The sequence below is a fragment of the Dipodomys merriami genome, unplaced genomic scaffold (assembly GCF_024711535.1).
Source record: "Dipodomys merriami isolate MVZ:Mamm:240054 unplaced genomic scaffold, mDipMer1.0.p SCAF_15, whole genome shotgun sequence".
Classification (NCBI taxonomy): Eukaryota; Metazoa; Chordata; class Mammalia; order Rodentia; family Heteromyidae; genus Dipodomys; species Dipodomys merriami.
In genome coordinates this window covers 33,179,780-33,200,814 of record NW_027202826.1, presented here as the reverse complement: position 1 = coordinate 33,200,814, position 21,035 = coordinate 33,179,780, and the positions used below count along the sequence as shown (strand labels likewise).

At 36.0% G+C, this 21,035-nt stretch overlaps 1 protein-coding gene across 1 annotated transcript in view; it reads right to left on the bottom strand.

The window, feature by feature from the left end:
- The window catches only part of Adad1 (adenosine deaminase domain containing 1), a 30,016-nt gene extending 11,566 nt beyond the window's left edge, over nucleotides 1-18,450 (bottom strand). The window contains exons 1-9 of the mRNA XM_070022552.1: nucleotides 18,256-18,450; nucleotides 17,739-17,918; nucleotides 16,682-16,870; nucleotides 13,845-14,012; nucleotides 11,834-11,902; nucleotides 8,005-8,130; nucleotides 4,333-4,456; nucleotides 2,113-2,283; nucleotides 583-812 (exon numbers count right to left, since the gene is read on the bottom strand). Of these exons, the coding sequence (XP_069878653.1) occupies nucleotides 583-812; nucleotides 2,113-2,283; nucleotides 4,333-4,456; nucleotides 8,005-8,130; nucleotides 11,834-11,902; nucleotides 13,845-14,012; nucleotides 16,682-16,870; nucleotides 17,739-17,918; nucleotides 18,256-18,379 (1,381 nt within the window). The 5' untranslated portion in view covers nucleotides 18,380-18,450. The remainder of the gene's footprint in view (nucleotides 1-582; nucleotides 813-2,112; nucleotides 2,284-4,332; nucleotides 4,457-8,004; nucleotides 8,131-11,833; nucleotides 11,903-13,844; nucleotides 14,013-16,681; nucleotides 16,871-17,738; nucleotides 17,919-18,255) is intronic.
- Between the last annotated feature and the right edge of the window lie 2,585 nt (nucleotides 18,451-21,035).

The following is a 21,035-nucleotide window of genomic DNA, read 5'->3' as shown; positions in this document are numbered from 1 at the left end:
CCTTTGAATAGAATAATATCCTGAAACTTGATTTCCTGATCAGAACAATGAAGAAAAAGGATTGAATAACAGAATCACTAAAGTTATCGATTAACTCTTCCTAGTTCATAAATGTGTTTGTCTTAGATTTCTTTGTTAGGAAGTATCAGTATAATTCTAAAAAATCAGTATTTGAAAAGGACTTCTGGATGGAGTCCTTTTACTTCTAAAACATTCTTAAAATATTTAGACCAATGAACTAATTTTAGTAATGTCTAAATCTAATTTGTAAAATTTACCCTTTAAATGCCTGAAAACAAACATAAATCCTGCAATTTTCAATATCCATGCAAAGTCAAATTTTCAAAAATTATTCTGGCTCAATTTTCTATCCAGATAATAGTAAATGCCTTTTTGAGTTTCGGGTAAGATGATGTTGTATCACATGAGTTGTAATGACAAGTTACAATAAGGCAAAGACCTCAGCAAAACGATGTGTTTCAATCAACCTTAAAGTTTCATGATGCAAAAGCTGATTTTATACTGTTGAGAGAGAGAATATATTTAGTGAAAGAAGCCTGGAGACATTGACATCCCACTCACCAACAAGTATACTGCTGATATAAACTGGCTGTATAAAATGGCTCAGCAATGCTCCCTGTACCCCAAGCACTTCCCATCTTGTCAACTTGTCACTTGAGGACATACTGTTTACTCTATTAACAACATCTGCAGAACAGTAAACAGTCAAAAAAATTTTGCCTTCAACAGCCACATGGAGACTCAATTCTTCATTGGCTTCAAATGCAGAAACAGAATGTGGATTAAGACGTCTAGAGAGAAAGAAAAAAAATTTTTTGTTCAACAGAGTTTCAAGGTAAGCATGTATGTACCAATATGCCAGTATACATTTAATTCAGGTAACACAAACAAATGCAAACAAAAAGTAGGACTGACCATTCCAAAGACTATTGGAGCTTCAGCATGGTTAATTTTTTTGTTATGATTTTTATGTCCTTTACAATCAAATAAAAAAAATCCCTATCAGGGGCTGGGAAGGTGGCTCAGTGGTAGAGCGCTTGCCTTGCATGCCTGAGGCCCTGAGTTCGATTCCTCAGCACCACATAAGCAAAAAGAAAAAAGCCAGAAGTGGCACTGTGGCTCAAGTGGTAGAGCACTAGCCTGGAGCTGAAGAGCTGAGGGACAGCGCCCAGGCCCAGAGTTCAGGCCCATGACCGGACCGCCCCCCCCCAAAAAAAAATCCCTATCATAATTTGTTATTTATTCTTGCCTCAGTAATGAAAAAAATTAGACTACAAGATGACCAAACAACAACAAAAAGAAAATCTTTTTAATAAAGACTAACAAAGTTAAAGTAAAATGTTTCAATAAAGTGTAAAATTATTTTTTTCTTTTTTAAAATTTTGATTTTATTGTCAAGGAGATATACAGAGGGGGTTGCAGTTACACACCCTAGTGAACACTGCCTTTATTTTCAAAGCTGCTAGTATATATATTTTTTTATCAGAATATCATCATAAGGTTATCTCTAGATGGTCCATCTTGAAATCAATTTCACTTTCTTCTTTGTGTTTGTACTTAAAAAAAAACTGGCAATATGGGGGTTTCAACTCATAGCCTTATCCTTATTTAGCTTTACTTGCTAAGCTGGTGGTTCTTGTACTTTAAACCATATCTCCATACTGGCTTTTTTATTGTCACTTTTGAAGTAAGAGTTTTTGTTGTCTTTTCTGCCTGCAATGACTTCAAGCCATATTCTTTCAATGTTAGTTACCTGAGTAGCCAGGATTATAGGCATGAGCCACTAACATCCAGCTCCACTGTTTACATTTTACAGTATCTGACACTACTCATCATCAGCTACACTTTTCTAAACTCCTGTATTGTATGTGAATATTGCATAAAACCATACTCTAATGATGTTAAAAATAGAAAAATCAGCATTATATAAAACAAAGTAGCAAATTATATGAAAATTTTAGGTATCTAACAAAGAGTAAGACTTAAGAATGTAAATATAGACAAATTTACTTTTTCTATTTGCTACAGGGATTCAGAACATACATAATAGCCAACCTCTGGTTTTTCAAAAACAACTTCCATCATGCTTACAATTGAGACTTAATCTGGGCTGATCCTTTAGGCAACTGGTTCATATAGAGATAAATGTTGATGTTCTGTTTCAAAGTAAGTAGACTAGAAGCTGGTTCTGTACAAAATATTGACTTTTCCATCATAGCAGGATTTTTGCTATAGAAGAGTAGAAGCTGTCTATAAAAGTACCTAAAAGAAATATCATAATTTTGTTAATATTAAAGGTGTATTTTAATAAATATCATATCAATATGTCATGGGCAATGAATGCTCCTGTGTGTCTATGGAAAACCTAACTCTCCCAAGAAGATCTCAACTACAGTCCAATCCCAATATAATCTTTAAAACACCATTCCTTGACTACTACTACCTTCACATACTGCAGAAGATTCATTTCTCTGCTGATTCTCCATTCTTCCTAAGATAATCCTCTCCCAGACTTCCATGTGAATACCCATCACTTTTTTTTGCCTTATTTCTATTTCCCTTCCCCCACCCCCAAATCACTCCTACTATTTCAGTAACTTTATAACCAGCAGAAAGCAGCAGTGGTTCCTGGTTAATGGTTGTATGTAAATATGTGTGTATGAAGATGGCACATGGCACCTATCAAATCATATATGGGAAGAGGGAAGGAGGGAACATAAATATGGCAGAAGGGATGAAGTTGTTCAAAGTGCACTGTGTGCACGATGTATAGAAATATCACAATAAAACCCCCTCATGCAATAAATGTATGCTAAATCCAAAGAAAGAAAGAAAATAGAAAACAAAGAAAAATACAGAGCTTAGAGTAGTGTAAGTACTCCAAGTCATTTTAACATAGGAAGACAATCTGTTAGAAGACTGCAACTAAGCAAATGAGTGGTAAATATTACTTTATTCTAAAAAAAAGAACATGATTACTAAGATTATTCCACTTTCTCCCTTTAAAAATATCTAATAAAAATAAATACCAGTATTTAATAATACCAAATAGTAAAAATAAAACAGGTAATTTTACAGAGGTCAGGTGCTGGGCTCCAGGAGCTTACGCCTGTAATCCTAGTTACTAAGGAGGCTGAGATCCAAGGATCAAAGCCAGCCTCGGCAGAAAAGTCCATAAGATCCTTATCTCCAATAAACCACCAAAAGGCCAGAAGTAGAGCTATGGATCAAGTGATAGAGCTTTAGCTTTGAGCAAAAGAGCTCAAGGGCAGTGTCTAGGCACTGAGTTCAAGCATCAGGACTGGCCCCAAAACAAAAAAAGGATAAGAGGGATCTGAAAAACTATGAATTTCTTCAATAACTTTTAAGATTATAAGGTTTATTTCCTATATAGAGATAACATTCTGACATTTTTCCATTAAAATGTTTAACTCTTTTAAAAACCCTACAGTAATGACAACACTATTAACAAAATGAGGATGCAGAGGTTAAGGGAAAACAGAAGGTGTTAACTGTTCAAGGCAGATGATGGAATTTATTATCTTCTTCACGTTTTTATTTGAAAGCTTCCATAAGGAAAAGGTGGATGAAAGGAAAGCTTCATGGCTTAAGGGACCCAAAAGCTGACAATATTATTGTCCCATTGTGTTCATGTTTATATTTTATATGAAGAAACTTCTAAGGAATAACATTCCTGGCCCCTCTCTCTACTATTCTTTTTTTTCTGTGAGGAGTAAAACGTCTGCAAGTAAATAGGCATGCCTCTGTCCAGGCCTTTTCTCTTTCTCTTTCATACTGTCAGCCTTATGTGTTTTCCTCTATGTAAACAATACACAAACCTCATAAATGAAAGCAATACATGGATCTCACGAATGCTTTCTTTGGAGAAGCATGGCTAATTTAGATACAAATGAGATCAAGCTTACTTGGGACAAATCTAAAACTTCACTTTTTAATAACTTTAGTCAGTAAGAAAATATGGCATTTTATTTTTTGAAAGACGAGTATTCTTACATTTTACTTTATAAGACTTAATGGAAGCCATTAAAATCCATACAACTGGACATTACAATTACCATGACAGTGACTCCAAAGGTAATATGAAAATAATGTCTCATATGCCCTTCTAAGAGACTTTTGTGTGTCATTTTACTTATGTTAAACAGTCCACATATAAACAGTCCTTTTTTTCTTTCATTTCCCTGGCTCACTGGTCAGGAATATACCATTTTAACTAAAGGCCTTTACATATGACAACTATGAACTAAAAGCATCAAGAGTTAAAGGCATGAAATATATCTGTTACTTTACCTAAGGAGAGACCTTCTTGCTGTAACAATTGCATGTGTGTCATGCAACACTCTTCCATTTGGCTTAATGCTCTGGCTATAATTGTATTCACCCGTGCCAATAGCTACAACCTCATGATGTCCAGCTGTGAAAGAAAAAGGTAAACAGTAACAAGTTATTCTAAACTCCTATGTTCCATCTCCACCTCTAAGTCTTCATTTCCAGTTGGGTAAAATTTATTGGCACAAAAATGGAAATAAAATTCCAGTTTCTGCAGAGACAAAGAAAAGAAAAAGACTAAGCAAAACTCAAGTTGTATTAACTGCTTTGAAAGAAACACAAATGGAACTACTAAGGGAAAAGATTGCTTCATGCCAGAACAAGTGCTGAATCCTTTTCCAAATAGCTAAAATTTGAAGATGAGACAAGAAGAGTTCCAGTCAAAAGAAAGAGCACAATATTACCATGCAGAACAAAGACTAATATAGCTGCTCTGCTCCCATCAGTAGGATGCAGGGAGTGGTTTAGATGAGGTTAAAGAAAGGGGGGGGGTGAAGGTGGGGGTAGGGTGTGTGTGTGTGTCTCCTCTCTCTCTCCTCTCTCTCTCTCTCTCTCTCTCCATGCTATGAAGAGTTTGTTGATTTTAACTAAAAGCTACGAGGAAGCTATGGAAGATAATAAAAGTTAAAACCCACTTGAGGTTACATTTCAAGATCTCATTCCTTTCCTCAAAGTACACAATCATATAAATGAAAAATATCCTCAATATTGCCAATATATGGTCAATATCCAATAATGCAATAGCAAAAAAAATTGAAATATGAAGAGACACTGTCCAAATCAGACGCAGAAACACAACCTCTATGAGATGTCGTCCAAATCTATGATTAGGATGCTAATTGTCAAAAACATTTTGCCGGGCACTGATGGCTCACACCTGTAATCCTAGCTACTAAGGCGGCTGAGATCTGAGCATCATGGTTCAAAGCCAGCCCAGGCGGGAAAATTCCTGAGACTCTTATCTCCAATTTCCCACCAGAAAACCGTAAGTGGCACGCTTGGTCAAGTGGTAGAGTGCTCACCTTTAGCTGAAGAGAGCAGGTACAGCCCAGAGTTCAAGCCCCACAACAGACACCCCCCCCCAAAAAAAAATCGAAACACATTTTACCAAGGATGTTGATAAAGGGAAGTATTAGACAGTACTGAGGAAAATATATATTATATTGGTGCCATTGTAGAAAACTGTGGAGAATGCTCAAAAAGTAAAAACAGAACCACTACATGATCTAGTAATTTCACTCTGGGTACATAAAAGACATGAAAAGATCCTGAAGAATTACCTAAACTCCCATGCTCATTGCTACATTATTCACAATAGCCAAGGTACCTAAACAGTCAAAAATAAAGAAATCCTTCATTTGCAAGAACATGGATGAACCCAGAAATAAATCATCTTGCTTCTGTATGCAATCTAGAAAGATTAAGAATAGAAGACAGGCAGAAGTGGCCACAAGTGGGTGAAATAGGGATATAGTGGTAAAAGGGCGCATTTACAATTATAAAATGAGTAAGGTTTGAAGACCTGATATACAGCATTGATTACTAAATGTATTTAATAATATACTTTATTTGTTAAACTCCAGCCTAATGTTGAGTAGAGAAATAGGAAGATCATAGCTCAATGGGAAGAGGACTATGCTAGAAAAAGAAAGGTAAAGTACAATTGCAGTTAATGTTCTGGAAAGCTGAGTGACTAGATGCCAAACTGAATTTCACATTTTAGCAACAGGCAGTTTGACAAAAGCAATCTCCAAGAAGCAGAGAAAAAAAGCTAAATTGGAGTTAGGAATAAACATAATGGCCTTAACTTCCTGATTAAGTTTGGTTCTAAAATTAAGGAAACAATGACTAGGATTAAATGAAGTAGAAAGGTGCAAAGTTTAAAGGAGAGCTTAATTATTAGGACAGTAGTTTGGGCAGGTAGGTTTCCTGTGCTACTGAAAAGATAAAAGCAAATATATATTATTTGGAATACCTAATCAAAAATTCTTCTTTCATTTCTGATCAGATATGACCCTGAGACTAGAATACTGCATATGCATCAGTAATATAGCCTATTAGCCTTTCCTTAAATTGAATCATATATAGTGACAATGGAAGTTCTGGAATAAAAGTGATGTAAGCTTTAAGAGAAACAGTGTAGCCAGGAACTCAACTAATTTGATCTGTAATGCTCCAAGAAGAAACTATTGTTTAATAATGAAGGGAAAAGTGGGGGGGTAGAATAATAAAAAAATTGAACTCAAGATGTGAGAATAAAATACAACTTAAATGGGGGCATCAGCCCGTAGGAAGATAATCTTTCATTATCACAGCAAAGATGAAGGATACAATGTGGGAAATACACAGAGTTAGTGGCATGGCAGAAAAGAACATTCAAGTTTGAAAGGTTCTTATGGATACAATTAAAATTTTAGAATACATTTAAAATATGTAGATTGTGTGAGCTGCTCTTGGAATGTTCATTTGATTTCACTCAGGTTTTCCAATCCATATTACAAATTTGATCATGCTTTTAAAAGATTATTCTCATTATATTTTCCACACAGCTTTCAAAATCGCTGTTAATACAGAACCTCTCTTCTCCTAGATAAACTTGAAATAATGCTATTTTTATTCATCTCACTTTATCTTCTGTTGTTACCTTTATGTTATTGTACTTATTTTTTGTACTTAAGTTTGAACATAGGCTCTTCATGCTTGTTAAGCAGGCACTCTACCCATTGGGCTATACCCCCATGCCTTGTTTTAGTTTTTGAATAAAGGCTCAAGATTTTTTTCCCCCAACTGTTCTAGATCACATTCCTCCTATTTACATATCCTACAATAGGGCAAACCACTACATCCAGCTTATTGGTTGAGAAAATTATTTACTAATATTTTGCATGGGCTGGCTGTGGCCTGCAGACTCTCCAAATCTCTGCACTTTTCAAGGAGCTGGAATTACAAACAAGCTATCACATCCAGCATATCACACAAATTTGTAAAAATATTTTCTCCTTTCAGCTCATGTACATCTAAACTCTAACACAGATAACTCCATCACAGCCACTAAAATTATGATTCCCCAGAACAGTTAATTCCTATAATCTTTTCTAAAATTGTTGGGTATCAATTACTGCTTAAACACATCAACTTATCAACTTAAGACTTTCTCTTTCCACCTACATGAAAAAAAGCAAGAGGAATCAAATATAAAATTATTTTAGTATAATCTATAACTTGTAATTAAGAGATTAATATGAAGTACAGTTATCAACCCAGAACATAAAGGATGAAAAGAGATTAAAACAGAATCACAAAAAAATAATGTACAGAAGAATATTTACTTGAACATTTTGATTGTTTCTTTGAAAATGCAAAAAAGGGTGATTTTTATAGCTATCTTGTCAGTGTTATAAGGATTAGCTTTGGGGACAGTAATAGGTCCCACACAAAGTTTAAAATATTACAGTGTTAATTTTGCAGTTGTTTGCTAGTTTCTGGTCAGCATTCTTTAGTGTCTAATGTCATGTCTACATGAAAAGATTACTTAGAAACAACATTACTGACTATAGAAGAAAAGACAAAATTAAATATTAATCATACCATTAAGATCATTTTTACAAACATATCCCAAATATCTGGACTTACCTCTTTCAATTACAAAAGCAGCCAATGAACTGCAACATTTCAGATACTGTGACTGGCTAGAAATTAACTGATTAAATGTTTCTTTAACAATATGTGAAATCTTTGCATACTGGACATGCCTCCCTTCTAGAAAAGAGAATCAAAAGCAGTATGAAATTGAAGAACATTGTGCTTTTTCTTAAGATTTCTTAGATTTATAAAAAGCTAGGTCAGTATTGCATGCTTACTAGAGGGGTAATGATTTATATTTTATAGAGTTTAACTTAAAAAGATATTCAAATCTCATGAGACAAGGTAATTTTTTTTGTACGTCACAGGGCTTGAACTTTGGGCCTGGGCACTGTCTCTCAGCTCTTCAGCTCAAGGCTAGTACCCTATCATTTGAGCCACAGTATCACTTCCAGTTTTCTGGTGGTTTATTGGAGATAAGAATCTCATGGATGCCAGACTGGCTTTAAACTGTGATCCTCAGATCTCAGCCTCCTAAGTAGCTAGGACACAGGCACGAGCCACCAGTGCCCAGCCAGTAATTCTTTATTAATAGAACTGTCCCACACATTGCAAAATTGACCTATATCTCATTGATGTAGGAACAGTTGTGCTCCTCAATAATTATGAAAACCAAAATACGCTAGCATCTACTCCAAATAGAACCAATGCAAAAATTAGGCATTTAAATTCAGTATAGTTTCATATTTCAATTAAAAAACTCCTTAACCTCTATGGTTAAAAGTAATTCTAAGCAACTAGGATTACTATGCAATAGCTTGTAAGGAAGAATACACAACAAGCCACCCAAGTTGTAGTGTTATTTTGACTTGAAATATGACAGAGCTTGAGATTTTAGGATAGGGCTCTGGAGTATATATACAACGGTTTGTTTGTAGTGAAAGATTACTGCTCAAGAGAACAAGAAAACACAGAATCATATAGTGTTTGTCAAAGTGTGGCTATACATCAGTGGATGATCGTTGACATTTCACAGCAGATACTAGTAGTCTATTAATTTGGTTCACAGTTCAAGAGATAATTTTCTAAGATAAAAAGCAACAGTGTTTGCTGTGTAATTTCAATTACACATTTTGTTTTTGTTTTTTGGAGACAGGGTCTTTCTATGTAGCCCAGACTGGCTGAAACTTGTTCTGTACCTAAGGTTTCTTTCAACTCCTGTATGTACATTCTGAATGCTGGGATTACAAGCACATATCCCATGCCTATTCATTTTAATTTTCACTTGCTTAGTAACTGTTACCCTCTAAAGGCACACAAACACTGAAAGTACAACATTAGCAGCCTTGAGCAAAATTCTGTTAACTAAACATTACAGTCATTTACATGTCTCATTTAAACATGGATTTTTCTTTATTACTATTAGCACTCTGTGGTAAAAAAGTGAAAATTAAAAAAAGTTGACAAAGAGTCACAAAATTAGTCACAAAGTGAAGCCGTGATACAAGTAGAATGAATTGATTGGCTGTTTATCACAAAAACTCATAGTACAGAAAATCAACTTCCCTTTTTTATATATTTTTTTCAATAAAGGTTTTGAATTCAAGGCCTCACGCTTGCTAGGCAGGCACTTGACTCATGCCCCCAGTCAATTTTATAAACTATATTCCTTTAAAAAAAACTCACAAATTTTCCTCTTTAGACACAAAATCACTATTGATTAGTTTCATGTAAGTATTTTGATAATAACCTATAAATATATACATACATCAACAAAAAAATAAAATCTGATATCATGCTAAAGCCCACTGTTGGCATTTACTTGGTGGGAGATAGTAAAGGCAGATGTAGATAGAACAAAGGCAATAGTAGATGGGACACAGCTGGGTGGTGAAGTACTTCCCAGCATGTGCAAGGCCTTTTGTTTAATCCTCAAAAGACAAAACAAAACCCTCCAAATGTACCAACAAATCTCTTAATCTTAGAACAAACAATAAATACTGAGGATACATCAAACAAAATGTTCACTAAATATATCTCCTCTCAACATCTGAGTGAGAAAATGCATAGCAAGTATGTTTCCTCTATACATGTCTACTAGTTGTTGAGCACATTAAGGTTTTACAAATTATTATGAATGAAGGATAAGATAAACAAAAGTCACATTCAAAATTATTTCACTCCATTTCTTCGACCACAAATTTCAAGTGGAATTCAGGTTCATAAGCAACTTAACCCTATCACTGTTACTTTATTTTTGTACCAATCATGGGGCTTGAACTCAGGAGCCTACGCACTGCCCTTGAGCTTTTTTGCTCAAGGGAAGCTGGCTTTGGACCACAATCCTCCAATCACAACCTCCTGAGTAGCTAGGATTACAGGCATTAGCCACCAGTGCCTGGCTAATATCACTATTTTTAAATGAAGATATTGTCTAACTGGAAATACATAGTCAAGTAGTTAGGCTGTTAAATAACAATCACCTTGATAACTAGGTCAACATGAGGTATTCAACTGTTTTTCCTTCAAAAGAGTAACATTCAAATTCTTGTTTTACCAATAAAGTCTGATATTTTCTTCACTTGATTCCTGACCTGGACCTTCCAAACTGGTCTTGACTTTTATTTTTTTAAAGTACACATTATCTCTTCCTCAAAAACCTGTTTTCCCAAGATAATAGCAAGCTATATTATTTATCAGTTCTTGAGATTCTGCTCCTTTAGTCATTAAAAATGTCCACAGAACTTGAAGGAAAGACAAGAGCCTCTCCATAATAAAGAGATGACTACTGTCATCCCTGATTGCTCTTTTGTTCATCCATTCTTTTGTCAAGTGATAATACCTGACTATTGGATTTTGACTTCTGAATGTGTTTGTTTTCCTTGGTCAATGCTTTCATTCCATTCAAATACACAAATGTGCACACATTTTCTTTGTCTCAGACAAACCCAGAAGACTAAGCTTGAATAAACATCCTCCAAACTTTCCAAATCCTACATTCCAGGCCTGGAAAATGAAAGAAGCTCTTTTCCATTTTACAACGACTCTAAGCTTAAGTTCAAAATATGACATGTTTTTAACATGTCACAATGTAGAAATTAAAAACAAATGCCCCGTTTTTCAGGAAATAATAGTCTATCAGGTAAAAAACGGAACTATCATTCAATATTGCATGTGATAAGATGTTACAATATAACAATCCAAGTATGATTTAGTGAGAAGCTACTGAGAGCCAGGAAGGGAGTACAAGTATTTCACGTTTGGATTATTTTACCCTCACATTAAGTCTACAGGGTAATCACCATGATGGCAATTTTACAAAGTAAAATTAAGGGAACTGAAGCAACTGCCTATACATCACAAAACTAGTAACTTAAAGCTGTAGTCTCTTGAGTTTAAGCAACTAATAACTGCCATTAAAAGAAAGTGAATAGATTATGCAAAGTTTGAGTGCCAGATGACCATCAAGCATTTGCTTTTGTTGTTTTAAGACAAGGTTTCTCTATGTATCCCAGGCTGATCTTGAACCTGAAATCCTCCTGCCTCAGCCGTCCCAGTGCTGGGTTAACAGGTGTGTGCCACTGTAATGAAACCATTGGTTTTCATTAATGATAAAACCACTACAGCAAAGAATTCCCAAAATAGCATTTATATGAACTTCACAAACTACCTTCTTGTAAGATAAAAAACTCCTTAACCCATGCTCTCCATTTCTTATTCCCTACTTCTCTCAATTCTATAAAACTATAGAATGGAATTTTTCTCTTTGTAGAAGTACAAAAGATTTCAATAAAAATTCATTTGCATTTTCATAAATATACCTATTTAATTATAATTTTAGTTGAAATAATCTATAAAAAAACACGAAAAATTTTCCTACCATAATGTACTTTTGAAACATATGCTGGTTCAGGCGCAACAACAGGTTCTGCAGGGATAGGAGGAGGACCTAATAAATAAGACAAAAACATAACAAAACATGAAACTTCAATGTTCCAAACAGATGGTACTTTATTATTGTGTAATAATAGTAATCCAAAGCGATTTTTTAAATGTATCTGTTATTGCTGGGTCATGAGCTCAGTTTTGATAAACTCATTGCTATTTTTGTTATTAATTATGCAAATTTCTGAATTTCAGTATAATACAATGTGGAACACAGAATGAGAAAAATCTAAAAGCTGGTAAAGATAGGTACATTATTTGATGTTAATGCCTGGACTCCAAATTGTCAAAATTGATTTCAAATTAGAAAGTTAACTTTTTATAGTTACAATCATTACCTTCTAAATATTTTGAAGAGAAAAAAGAAAATCCCTGTATGACAAAAAAATAAGAAAGTAGTCATAATACAAACTTTTAATTAAAATATTCTTTATGTCAAAAATGCAATCTAATCCTACACCTAATAGAAAATTATTTTTGAAAATAAAAATAGAATATACACAAAAGTAGCTAGAAGTAACACTATCAAGTATTAAAAATAAAGATAGAAAATACATTCATAGACATGATACAATAGGATAAAAGTAATTTTATATTAACATGTTATTTTTTAGTTAAAAAGGTATATACCAATGCACTCTGCAGTTAAGCAAAGTGGAGAAAATGAATCAACCTATTGTAAGGAAAAATATATTCCTGGTGTTAACACTTAAATCATTATATATGGACTAAGCATATTAATAAATCAGAAATATAGTGAACAAGAATTATAAAAATCAAGAAAATATTCCAAGTACTTATCAAAATATGACACACTGAAAAAATAAGACTGCATATATATCAAAATTTAACAGAGGGCTGGGAAGGTGGCTCAGTGGTAGAGCGCTTGCCTTGCATGCATGAGGCCCTGGGTTCGATTCCTCAGCACCACATAAGCAAAAAGAAAAAAGCCGGAAGTGGCGCTGTGGCTCAAAGTTGGTAGAGCGCTAGCCTTGAGCTGAAGAGCTGAGGGACAGCGCCCAGGCCCAGAGTTCAGGCCCCACAACTGGACCTAAAAAAAAAAAAAAAAAAAAAAAAAAAAAAAAAAAAAAAAACCCAAAAACCAGAATTCTAAATTGCTTTAAGTAGAATTCAACTGAGCCAAAAAACCACAGACCTTAAATATTAAGAAATAGAAAGCAGCTACTAGCCTAAAAAAGCCAAAAATTCGTAGGAATGTAATCTTAAAAAGAGTAAGTTTATTATTACCATATAACATCAAATGTATACATTTTTCTTTTTAATTGTCTCATTTAAGGGCAAACCAAAATGTAATCTAACATGCGTAGTGGCAAAAACATGTTAACATAATCTTCAAATTCACTGACATTTAATACTCATTCGGTTGCATATAAGTCTTAACATTGCTCATTCATTTATTTATAAACCTAATGAAAACCATAGAATATAATTACTAGCACTGTTGTGACCTTGCAAATGAAAGAGGTCTAAAGGGCAAAAAAATGTCTTCCAAGGTTGACCAATGCTACTATCAGCAAACTAATTAAGATTTCATCCTTAATCTATTTACTATTCAACCTCTTTTTGACCATTTTCTCAAGCAACTACTATTTACTAAACTCAGCTCGGATAAACTGCACAAACATATAGTATTAGATGTACAAGGTTACATGCACAATATGAATCCAATAAATGACAGGGAAAAAACCACTTTTCAGTACCTGGGCCCATTAATAAAATAGGCAGTCAGTGTAGCAGTATGATTGTATCTTTTGGTGCTGAAATATGTACCGGCATTTTAACTAGTATTAAGTATGCCTAAAAGGTATTTATTCAAATTCTGTAACTTATTTTGTAGCTGCTAAGTAACTTGATTAACATAAATCTATCATTCCTTCTGGAAGATGACCATTTTTTCAGATACTTTATAATCAAGAACAATTTACCTGATGATTCTATAACTCGTGGTTCAGGTTCATCCAATTGTAGAAGCTCATCAAGAGCTAATTTTGCTGCATTGGATCTCGACTCCTTCTTATTTTGTCCCAGTCCAGTCTTGTATTGAATACCATCCACCACAGCACAAAAAGCAAAGTACGGTCCCATAACATTACCTTGAAAAAGAACTTACAATGACTGCTACAATAATTCACTCTGGGTGTGTATATATTATTTTGAAAAATTTTTGGTGCTATCCTGGGGCTTGAACTCAAGGCCTGGGTGTTGTCCCTGAGCTCTTTTGCTCAAGATTAGTGCTATTCTACCATTTAAGTCACAGCTCTACTTCAGTTTTTTTGGTAGTTAACTCACAGACTCTGATGCCCAGGTTGGTTCTAAATTGCCCTTCCTGAGTTCTCAGTCCCCTGAGTAGCTAGTATTTCAGGTGTAAACCACAAAGTATATTGCTGAAAAACATTTCTGCATCTGGGGAAACAATTCAGTATAAAAATCCTGGAAAACTATTTAGTCTAAAATCCCAACTAAAAAGAAGCTATTTTGGATAGCGTCTTTCAAATAAAAGTATAAAGTAATTATAAGAAAAAACTAAAATATCAGTCTTTTTGTAGGGCTAATAAGGATTAAAACTATAGCCAGATGAGCCCTTGAACTAGTTCTGAGCATAAAGAACCAACTTCAATAAACAGGTCATACACGGGGAAGTTATGTTTACCAATAGCACCAAATATCTATTAAACAATCAGTAAAATGTAGACTTCTTGGAACACCCTTCTCCTCTTTAAAAACTTCATTACAACAGAGTGCTATAGCTGTAATTCTAGCTACTCGGGAGGCTGAGACCTATTAGATCAAAGTTCCAGGCCAGACGAGGGCAAAAAGTCTTTGAGCCTCTGCCTCCATGTAACCAGCAAAAATGTTGGGCTGAAGGCATGTCTCAAGTGAACTAGCTATGGAGCAAGAAAGCCAAGTAAGAGAATCCCACTACAAGTAGAACATCTTGTGTCTTTTGATTGTCATAATACTTTTATCAGCTACAGAACATAAACAGCACCAAGGTAAGCAACTTAATCTACTACAGCTCAGTTGTACAAGAAAGTCCACAAGAAAAACTGAAATACAAAAGTAGATCCTAAAGAATTAAAAAGAATGTTTGGTCCAAAATGCCCAGATTTGCTTTTACACAGTTACTTTTTATTTATCAGATGAAAAATGAAATAATCTCCTAAATTCATAGGTCACAGATTTTTTCAAGCTTTACTTGCTGCAATTAGGAGCCTAATCTCTATATTGTTTGGTTATGGATGGTTAGTTTCAATATCTCTGCAATTAAGCCTCATTATTTTAGTTCCTCAGATTAACAATCACATTATACCAATTACCAGGAATTCCTGACAGCATCCTCCCATGATCTCATACCTCAGTTTCCCCAATTCCTTCCTTTATAATCACCTGTGTTCCAATACAAATTTATTGAGCCAGAGAATAATTAGTATACTTAACAAGTAGCTCACATGATTCTCATGCATGGAATACTACACATAAGTTAGTAATTGTTCTGTTGAGCTGAGCTTTGAGCTTCATTCTGCTTATAACCCAAATTAATATGGTTCTAAATCATAGGTAGTATTCTTCTAAAATACTGACAACACACTGCTCTCAATAATAAACAATACTTTGAATACAGAATGAACACCATTAACAATGAATGGGATCATGTTTTTGAGTAGTTTTCTTCAGACAGTTAAGATTTTTTTCGGTCATTTTTCCCTTTCTCCCTAACTCCCTCCTCCTTTCTGTGACTAAGAACCTATATTTTTCAATGGTGATCTGAATATAATGCAAGAAAACTATTGACTTAAATAGAGATTAAGCCATTGTTGCCATTACAAAAATGCATTTTTGTAAAACTTTCTACATTTAAAAATTTTTGTCACATTAAATTTACTAGTAATTTATTCAAAATAATATATTAAAATTTTACATCATTGTGACAATCTTCACTAAAATTTCAATAACTTTAAATTCTTTCACAAAGATATCAGATTTGAGATTCATAATGTCTAGTAACATGAAAATTTTAAAAGCTAATTTACCTTTGTGTGTTTTAGGAAAGTAACTACATGATAGGAGATTCTTCAGGTAGGGGGTTTAAAGAATAACAAATAGTCCGTACATAAAGTAATTGCTGTTTACCTATAAAATGTTTGAGTTTCAGTGGCTAAATTTGGCCACAGTTTTTTCCTTTTCATAAGATCAATTTCATTAATACAAATATCTACCATTACCAGGAATATACATTTTTTTTTGACAGTCCTGGGGCTTAAATTCAAGGCCTGGGTGCTGTTCCTGAGCATCTTTGTGCTCAAGGTTAGTGTTCTACCACTTGCGCTACAGCACCACTTCCAGCTTTTTGAATAGTTTACTACAAGTAAGAGTGTCACTTTTCTGTCTGGGCTGGCCTCAAAACACAGATCTCAGCTTACTGAGTAGCTAGGATTACAGGTATGAGCTACCCACGCCTGACAAGGAAAGCATTTTTATTGCAAGGAAGTATATACACCACAAAATAATCCTTGTGTCTGACTTAAGTTCATCTAGTCACACACACAAAAATTATAACTATTTTTGTATATTTGAGTTATGTATATTTTATATTTTATGCTAAAGCAAAAAGCACAAGGTTTCTTATATATATCTGTCAAAGTGTACAGTAGTTATTTAGCACTAATACTGAATGCAGTGAGCACGTGTACTACCAAATGTTCCATTTGTAATGGAAAAAGGTTTTCCCATATCGACTTGACCAAAACAACTTAAGACTTGCCTGTGGTTACAGTTTCCTTAAGGTCAAGCTGAACTCGCTGCATTTGGGCAAACTGGTGCAAGGCTGACACAGGATTTATCTCTCCACGTTTGTATTTCACTATAAATTCTTTAGGTATTTTTTTTGGAGGAAGGACAGGATTTGAAACAGATGAAAGACCTTTGGAAAGCAATGGTTCTGGAAAATTGCCTAAAACAAATGTTCACATTGGTCAATTAAGTTAAAAAAATGAGCTAAAACACTAAATCCTCTTTAAAAATCAAAGATATGCTTAGTGATACATTTTTTCATTAGATTTTTGTTTCTATTAAACAACTCTGGTACCATGTGACTAGTGCACTATGTTACCTCATTATATTATTTGGCATGTTTCTACTAAATAATTCTAGAACATGTGACATGCACAATCTGATATTTCATTGTATCCTTTGGAATACTAATTTTACAAAGAAGTGATATTACTATGGTATCCTAAATGGTATCCAAGAAGCATGGAATCTTAGCAATGTCAAGGTCATCAGAAGGTGTGCCCTTTTTTTTTTTTTTACAAATGATGTCACTAAGGCTTAAAATGGAGAGAGCTAAGACATAAATCTAGATCTGTTAGACCCATAGCTCAGTTCCTTCTTTCAAAAACCACTGTTTTATACTGTTTGATATGCCTACCCTTCTCATATAATTATTTTCATTCCAATTCACTCAAATTTTCTCAAAGTATATATTTGTCCTTACTTTCTAATACTTAAATAATATGTAGAATCCAAATCAGCCTCCAAGCCCCCTCCTTTCACCTGCAACCTCAATCTCACAAAAGGCAAGGCCACATTTCACAGTGGAGGGTGTGACAATTTAAAATTGTGACATGAGCATCAAAGGAGCGGGGAAAGAAAAACTTCACAGGTTTCCTACATAATCTGGGAGACAGACGCCAGCTTTGGGTGGGAGCGGAGGTCACAATGAAGTAAAGATCCATCTTTTTCTCTCTAATGAATGGGGAGAACTTTCAGAGGATTCTTAAAAGGAAATGGAGGCACTTCAAAGGAAAAAGAAGTCGTACCCGTCACTTGTGTAACCTTAGACGCCATGCTTGACAGGCTGCCAGTTTCTGAGGGAAATCCCGCGGGCGGTGTGGCCATCTGGGCTGGTGGTTGAACTGGTAAATTCTTTTTCAGCATCTGAGCAAAGCTAGGGACCCTGGAACTCTGAAACCAGTCACTGTCGCCAGACATTTTATCATCTACAAATCACGTCCAAGTCGGCAGGAAACGGAAACAAAAGACTAGATGAAAAGTGGGTGGGGGGGACCCCAACACGCAACGCGCTTACTTTCCGCACATTCACGCCAATGCGAGCAGGCCCCTCTTTTGTTTGTTGTTGTTATTCTAACCCACTGAGACGGTCCATCCTAAATCCCTGCCGTCGAATGTAACACAGAGCTGGGGAGGAGGGCGGAAGCCTCTTCATCCTCTCAGGCGTGGAAGCAAAGTCCAGAAGATTCGAGAAAACGCCACAGCCACGTCCGTCCCCGCTGCTCCCACCCCCCCCCCCTCCCCCGGCCTTTAGCCGCAACTCACCCCCGAGGTTGTGCTCCTCGTCGTCCTCTCGACTGGACACCACTGCCGACAAGTGGGTGGTCAAAGGGAGGCCGAGCCGCAGGCCTGGGGTGGGAGCTCGCCGGCTGCCGCCTGCCGCCGCCATGGCTTCCTCCTCCAGGCGTCAACCTCTCACCTCAGGCTGCTCGGCGCCCAGCATGCCGCGCGGCAGCACCAATCGCGTCTTTCGAAAGCCGCTTTGACAACGACGTGGGCCTGCGGGACCCGCCCAGTACGTGACCGCGTGGGCCGGCCTCGGCCAATCACCAACGGTTTCCTACCGCGCATGCGCCTGTCACATCCTCCTCCCCCACCCCCTCCGCACTTACGTCGCTTCTTTCTACCCCACGCCCTGTATCTTAGGCCTGGTGAGGCTGTGAAGCGAACGTGTTTCCTGTCGTCCTCGAGAGATGTCGACGCCTTTCTCTGAACTGGCGTACTGCCACTTTCCCTTCTGTCAAAGTCTTGTAAGTCACTCTGTTTGTCCTCCTCACCTTCCGTCTCGTGCCTCCAGCGGTACTCACCGAACTCCGCAGGGATGGTTACCTATATATCTGTTGTCTCTACCAAGGGCGTCCCCATCCGGGTGCTGGCGGCCCTCCAGGCGCCATATCCCTGAGACCTGGGTGCTGCCCCTGTGCCTTTTCACTCAAGGCTGGTGCGCTTCACTTGAGCTAGGCCTCCACTTCTAGCTATTGGGTGATTAGGGATAAAAGCCACCAGCACCTGGCTTCGGGGGACTTTAATGGAAAGGCTTCTCCATGAAGTAGATTTGGCCTTCACAGAAGTCTTTGAGTTGCAGGGGTAAGCAATCACCACTTTCTGGGTTCATGCCTATAATGCTAGCTACTCAGGAGGCTGAGATTTGAGGATCACAGTTTGAAGCCAGCCTAGGCAGGAAAGTCCTTGAGACCCTTATCTTCTACTAACTACCAAAAGGACTTTCTCTCCTACTGTGGGTGGAAAGTCCTTGAGATCCTTATCTTCTACTAACTACCAAAAGGACTTTCTCTCCTACTGTGGGTTTGTTCCCTGTGCTGTTTTTGTTACTACATCTCTGTAGTATAATTGGAAGTTCATTATTGTAATATCTCCAGTGTTGTTCATTTTGTTTGGTTACTTTTGATACTCAGTGTCTTCTATAATTCCAAATGAGATTTTTAGATTGACTATTATATTTCATTAGTATTGTGATGGGTGTTGCATTGAATCTGTAGATTTCTTAGAGTAATCATTATTATATTGAGGTACAGTCCTAGATTCTATAGTTCTTTTATCGTGATAAGATAAAAATCATATGATCATATGATTTTTGTCTGTGATTCAGTTTATGTACTGCATTGCATTTATTTATGCATGTTGAACCATCATTGTATCCTCAAAATGAAGCCAACTTGTAGTCTTTTTTTAAAATTTAAATTGTATTGTAAAGGTGATGTACAGAGGGTTTACACTTACCTAAGTCAGGTAATGAGCACATTCCTTTCTAAACCGTGTTACCCCTCCCTCATTTTGTCCCATTTTTCCTCTCCCAACTTCCTTCCCTATAGTAAGTCTTTTTTCATACGCTGTTAGTTTAGCTTACCTGAATTTTATTTATAAATCGTACATTGGTGCTTTTTTTTAAATTTAATTTAATTTTATTTGTGAACATACTGTACAGAGGAGTTACAATTACATGGGCAGGATAATGCGTACATTTCTTACCAGCATTGCAGCCTCCTCCTTTGTTTACCCTTCACATCCCTTCCCAGCCTCCCCCCTCCCCCTCCAATCCCAATCCTTCTCCTTCCCCCCCTTCCCCCCCCCCCCCACCGACGTTGTAAAGCTCGTTTTGGACATGACAACTTGTACTTCTCATTGTTGCAACAGGTCCACCTGTATCCTTAAACAACTGGTTTTTCCCCATCTCCTCCACAAGTTATACTGGCATCAAATATAGTGAAAGCAGGGGTTATACTGTGGGGGAGGGACATACAAAGCAACAAAGAGATAATCTTATAAATGCGTTAGAAACACATGCATGAAAGAAAAAAACATTAAAATACATATCTCAGGGTTCATTTTCCTGACATCACATTATCTGACCTTTTCCACTTGACTCATACATATACTAGATATTACAAATAAGGGAAACCATGGGACCTATGTTTCTTTGGGCCTGGCTTACTTCACTTAATATAATTTTTTCCATTTCCTAACAAATGGGGCAATGTCATTCTTTCTGATGGAGGCATAGAATTCCATTGTGTATATATACCACATTTTCTTGATCCATTCATCTACTGAGGGGCATCTGGGTTGGTTCCATATCTTAACTATGGTAAATAATGCTGCAATAAACATAGTTGTGCTGATAGCTTTAGTGTGGTCTTGTTTGTAAACATTTGGGTAAATGCCCAAAAGTGGGATTGCTGGGTGATAGGGGAGTTCTATGGTGCTTTTTTTTTTTTTTTTTTTTTTTTTTTTTAACAAAACTTGTTTATATTTTTCTTCCCCCACCCCTCATGTTTTCTTTTAGGATGAGTGAAATACTTCGTACAATGAGTTTGGAAGTATTCCTTCCATTTCTGTGTCATGCAAAAAAATTGAGTAATATTGGTGTTCTTTGTTAAAGGTATGATAGAATTCAGCAGATTTGGTCCTGGGTTTTTATCCTCCTGGTTCAATGTTAGTTAACTGTTTATGGAATTTTAAACATTTCTGCTAGATTTTCTAGTTTATTTGAATGTTGGGTTTTAAAGTATTCTCTCATGACCCTT